The 5,815-nt window shown below is 38.7% G+C and overlaps 1 protein-coding gene across 1 annotated transcript in view; it reads right to left on the bottom strand.

The window, feature by feature from the left end:
• Positions 1-3,455, bottom strand: part of ACO1 (aconitase 1) — a 39,656-nt gene extending 36,201 nt beyond the window's left edge. The window contains exons 1-2 of the mRNA XM_015826287.1: positions 3,344-3,455; positions 2,731-2,899 (exon numbers count right to left, since the gene is read on the bottom strand). Of these exons, the coding sequence (XP_015681773.1) occupies positions 2,731-2,899; positions 3,344-3,440 (266 nt within the window). The 5' untranslated portion in view covers positions 3,441-3,455. The remainder of the gene's footprint in view (positions 1-2,730; positions 2,900-3,343) is intronic.
• Positions 3,456-5,815: the final 2,360 nt, after the last annotated feature.

Genomic DNA, 5,815 nt, shown 5'->3' with positions numbered 1-5,815 from the left:
TGGTTCTATCAAAGTGTTAAATCATTCATTCACATTTACACAAAGCTCAGACTTTGTGCACAAGACTTTGATTCACAACAATAGTTACTACTGTTGATTTGAGAAAAACGGTCATTGTGTACAATGTATAGATGGAATTTCACAGACTATGAGGCTCAAAGCAGGTATTGAATAACCACAATGTTGGAAAGGACTGCTGCGTTCACCTGTTCCAAATACATACTCTGCATTCAGAAAAACAGCATGTAGCTTGTCAGGAAAAAAGCTAGTTCAAATCTTTCTTCCTGACACAACAGATCTCCACATGTGAACAGGGGTAGCAAGTCAGGCGAGTAGCACCAATGTCAAAATAGAAGCTTCCTGGGCCTAATCAAACTATTTAATGTGCACAAGCTTCACATACTATTTTCCCATTCAGGACTAACAAGGATGGTCTTAAAGGACTGAAAGAAGCCCAAGACAATGATCAGAAAAACTTGAGCCAAGCAAGAAAATAATTTGCAAAAATGCCCCAGATAGCACCCAACTCAATTCTTATGAAGATAAAAGAAGGAAAGATAGCACATTCAGATTGGTAAAACTGATGTCAGCCCTATCAGGTGTACCAGACTAAGAAATCAACACCATGGAGATCTAAAGCTACTTTTATGAGAACAAAATCTTGATGGTCTTCCTTTGTTCTTAAAGCTCATCCTCTTCATTTACTATATACCCAGACACAGAGGTCCCTTCCCCACTTGCACCCAAACACGACACAAACACACCCTATCAATATTTTTGTAACAAGCCCTCAGAATATTCATCTTTTTCCCAGCACAAAACAGATATTTTTAAATGCTTCTTTTCCGGTTCTTAGCTCATCAACTACCTACAAGATACATTTTTTTTCATATAGAAATAAATACAATCTTCTTTTTAAATTTCCATAACGTGATCTGAAAAGATGATAAAATGATCGTGGTTGATTGTAGAAAAAAATGGAAAATACCAAATATAATCTATATATCTTTACTTGGCATGGCATTGATACTGTATTCCTTTGTATACCTTATTTCCCCCCCACCTTTCATTTTAATCTTCTGGCTTTTTTTTAATACAACACTTAAGACATTCCAGATGTTTTCAGTTCTTTTATTTATTAAATGGCTTAACATTTTAAAATTCATTTTACTACTGGTTCTCCATCTTTTTTCTGTATGTTTATAGATACGTTGGCTGGCAGTTATTAAGTTTTGTAGAATTTTATTTCTTTACTATCAGTTTTTTAATGATTGTATGGCATGTAGGAAATTTGACAGGTCTTTTTAACTACAAATAACGAATTCAAATTTTAGCTTGCAAAAATATTCAAAAAGAGAACATTAACATCACTGAGATGTTAAGAAATACAGCAGATGTTAATAATTGGCAGAAATGTGCAATGTGCAATCACTGACATTGCCTAGAATGTAAAGATGCTTGTGTAAAGTTTGCTCAAATTCGAACTTCACAAATGGATTCTGACCTTGGTCACCAAAATTGGTCAATCAAAACTCTGCCCTCTGCTTGTCACTGATCTCCAAGCTATGACTCTACATGAGGTCACAGGTTGCTTCTCCCCTTCTAGTAGGAAACATGACCAGAGGATTCTCAAATTTGCTTTTCAGGTTTAAGATGGTGCTAATGAGAGTAAGTCATATCACCTTGATACAAGGTAACTTAATTTTAAAATTATGACCCACCTATTGAAGTCTGTTGGTTCAAGGGGAAAAAAGTTATTTTCTGTAACTGTTCTTTTGGAAGAGCACTCCTAAAACCTGGAGACACAATGCTAACAGTACATAGCCAAGTATTGAGAAAAACAGTTGATTTGTATAGACTTGTATCGATTTGTATTATCAGCCTTATCCAACCTGGATGGTCACCTGTTGTATGAATGTTTGCTCTTGTAATTCCTAACTAACAATCATTCTGAAAATTCTGGGAATTGAAGTTCATATATTTTAGAGCAGGGGTATCAAACTCCCGGCCTGCGGGCGCAACCGCACCCACCCCATTGCCAGCAATGGCAAAAAAGTCACGATACGTCGCAATACGTCACGTGACATTGCGAGTTTGACACCCCTGTTTTAGAGGATTCCCAAACTGGAAATGAATTAATTGCATGCGGGTTCTTAGTAGCCAACTACAACCCAACATCTGGTTTTACAGTCTGCTGAAATATCAAAAGGCAGTGTTTTTGGTGAATTTTGCTTGATATTCATGAACACGAACTGAATGTTTTTCTAGAAAGATACTGATGCTGTCTGCTTATAAGTCTTCAACCCAGTGCAATTTGCAGTGCAGGCAGTTCTCAACTTAAAACCATTCATTTAGCGACCGCCCAAAGTTACAATGGCACTGAAAAAAGTGATCTATGACTGCTTTTCACATAACTATCCCAGCATCCCCGTGGTCCCGTGATCAAAATTCAGATGCCGTGTTCCAGGGTCCTTTGGCAACCTTCTGACAAGCAAACTCAATGGGGAAGCCAGATTCACATAACAACTGTATTACTAACTTAACAACTGCAGTGATTCAAATAACAACTGCCTTGCTTAGCAACAGAAATTTTGGGCTCAATTGTGGTTGTAAGTCGAGGACTTAATATTTAACCCAAAATACTACAAAGCTCAAATTTTGCCAGATGTTCTCCACCAAAGATAACCTAACTGAGAAAACTCACTAAATTGGAACATATATACAACTCACGTAAAGTCTTGCAGAATAACCCGAGCAGGCTTAAATGGCACTTCAATACTTTTATGCTGCATCTCTTTCCAGTTGAGGATATTTTCAACATCGTTTTTCTTCACAAGAAACTCGTCACAGTTGCGAACTGCAGCCTCGAGCAAGATTCTGATAGAAAATGGTAAATGCGCTGGGGAAGAAAGGAAAAGGGGAGGAAGGAATAAATGAAATTCAGAAGAAGACTCAGCAAAAGAAAATTCTCTACTTTCTGTCAGCAAACTATAGCTGAGATTTTTCAAACATCTGTCTCACAAAAAGAGAATATTTCTCTGAGTTAAAGCCAAAGACATAATGCAGAACACTCTTCTCATTTGAACACACACACTCCAGATGTTAACTCCCACAAAATAGAAAACGTGCTTCAGATTTTTGATCCAATGTGTTTTTTTCTGAAGGGCAGTAATGCTTAAAAAACCATACTTCAGCTTTCTGGCTGGAGTGGAAAAATCTTAAAATCTGACACTTGTTTGCTTGTGTTTTCCAATGAGCTATGGCTCTCCAAAGGACAAAGCCAAAGTGATCATCAAGAACCATCAACAAATGAGAAGAGAAGCAGAGATGAATTCAGACATACCATATCTGGTGTCTTTCAAATGGTTCAGATTGAAGAACTTCTTTGCTGACTGGCTCAAGTCCAGGGGCTCCGTGAGATGTGCAAAGGGGTTGCTCATAGTTGAAAAGTCTTGCTGCTACTGAAAAAATGTAAGGCAGGTTTATATCACTGAATTTTATTTTAAGAGTTTTTATTTATTTGCATTCCACCTTTATTGTTTTTACAAAGAACTCCAGGTGGCGAACACACCTAACGTATCTCCCTCCTCCTATTTTTCTCACAACAACAACCCTGTGAGGGTAGGTTGAGATGTGAGTGACTGGCCCAATGGCTTTCATGGCTAAGGCAGGACTTGAACTCATGATCTCTGGCTTTCTAGCCCGGTGCCTTAACCACTAGACCAGGGATAGGCAACCTTGGCTCTTTTATGACTCATGGACGTCAACTCCCAGAATTCCTGAGCCAGCCATGCTGAGGGGAAAGGGAGAGGTTTCCAAGCTGAGCCATGCTGCCTCAGGAATTCTGGGAGTTGAAGTCCACGAGTCATAAAAGAGCCAAGGTTGCCTACCCCTGCACTAGACCAAACTGGCTCTTAAGATGCTCAATTTAAATATGTCTAGGATATGCTTGGAGCAAGCACTCCCCCCCCTTTTATTGCTTTATAAATGAAGACCTCAGCATTGAGGAACAAGATCTGCTTTTTTCCCTCATGAGGCTTTTTTTTTTTTAAAGAAACCTATTTTAAAAGTCAAAGTCTACTCTAAGGCAAAACACATTAAATCAATCCTAAAAACCACAAAATCCTACGCTGCACGTAGGAAGTCACTTTTAAAAAAGGAAGTCACTTTCAACCAATAGGTTCCCAATCCTGGGCCTATGTATGTCAGGAGTGTCAAAATGTGGCAAATTGAAGGCTTGTGGACTTCAACTCCCAGAATTCCCCAACTGGCTGGCTGAGGAATTCTGGGAGTTGAAATCTACAAGTCTTAAAGTTGCCAAGTTTGGAGATCCCTGCTGTACGTTATCAAATACAAATCTGTCTAAGTGATTCACACTTTGGGAACCAATACAATATTTACAGTTTCAACGAAATATCTCTTTGATGTGGTATTGTCACGATAAAGTAAAAATATATTGACAAGTTTCCTTGTTAAATTTAAAGTCAATAAATAGAGTAATTAAGCTGCAACCTCATGGGGAAAAATGAATGGATTACATTACCTTATCAATTTGTATCATAGGTACTAGTAAATTAATTATTACCATTATATTTTTCTACAACATTTTCAAATATCTAAAGAGCTTTCTACACTTTAGCTAGCTAGAGTCCTTGCAGGATAAGTCAGTATTCCAGATCCCCATATTTTCTGTTATTAACTAACACAGCTCATTGAACTTTTAAGACAATGAGATTCATAATTTNTGGTTCTATCAAAGTGTTAAATCATTCATTCACATTTACACAAAGCTCAGACTTTGTGCACAAGACTTTGATTCACAACAATAGTTACTACTGTTGATTTGAGAAAAACGGTCATTGTGTACAATGTATAGATGGAATTTCACAGACTATGAGGCTCAAAGCAGGTATTGAATAACCACAATGTTGGAAAGGACTGCTGTGTTCGCCTGTTCCAAATACATATTCTGAATTCAGAAAAACAGCATGTAGCTTGTCAGGAAAAAAGCTAGTTCAAATCTTTCTTCCTGACACAACAGATCTCTACACGTGAACAGGGGTAGCAAGTCAGGCGAGTAGCACCAATGTCAAAATAGAAGCTTCCTGGGCCTAATCAAACTATTTAATGTGCTCAAGCTTCACATACTATTTTCCCATTCAGGACTAACGAGGACGGTCTTAAAGGACTGAAAGAAGCCCAAGACAATGATCAGAAAAACTTGAGCCAAGCAAGAAAATAATTTGCAAAAATGCCCCAGATAGTGCCCAACTCAATTCTTATGAAGATAAAAGAAGGAAAGATAGCACATTCAGATTGGTAAAACTGATGTCAGCCCTATCAGGTGTACCAGACTAAGAAATCAACACCATGGAGATCTAAAGCTACTTTTATGAGAACAAAATCTTGATGGTCTTCCTTTGTTCTTAAAGCTCATCCTCTTCCATTTACTATATACTGTATACCCAGACACAGAGGTCCCTTCCCCACTTGCACCCAAACACGACACAAACATACCCTATCAATATTTTTGTAACAAGCCCTCAGAATATGTCTTCCCGGCGGCCCTAAAGGAGGCCGTGGTGAGGCCCCTCCTCAAGAAGCCTTCCCTGGATCCAGACGAGTTGGCCAATTATCGCCCGGTCTCCAACCTTCGCTTTGCGGCGAAGGTTGTTGAGAGTGTGGTTGCGCAGCAGTTCCCTCGGCACCTGGATGAAACAGACTATCTAGACCCATACCAGTTGGGCTTCAGGCCGGGACACAGCACGGAAACGGCATTGGTCACGTTGGTCAATGATCTCTGGNTTTTTCAACA

Source organism: Protobothrops mucrosquamatus, unplaced genomic scaffold (assembly GCF_001527695.2).
Source record: "Protobothrops mucrosquamatus isolate PMUCROS unplaced genomic scaffold, P.Mucros_1.0 scaffold3037, whole genome shotgun sequence".
Lineage (NCBI taxonomy): Eukaryota > Metazoa > Chordata > Lepidosauria > Squamata > Viperidae > Protobothrops > Protobothrops mucrosquamatus.
Note: the sequence above shows the minus strand (reverse complement) of the source record. Positions and strands in the feature narration are given on the sequence as shown.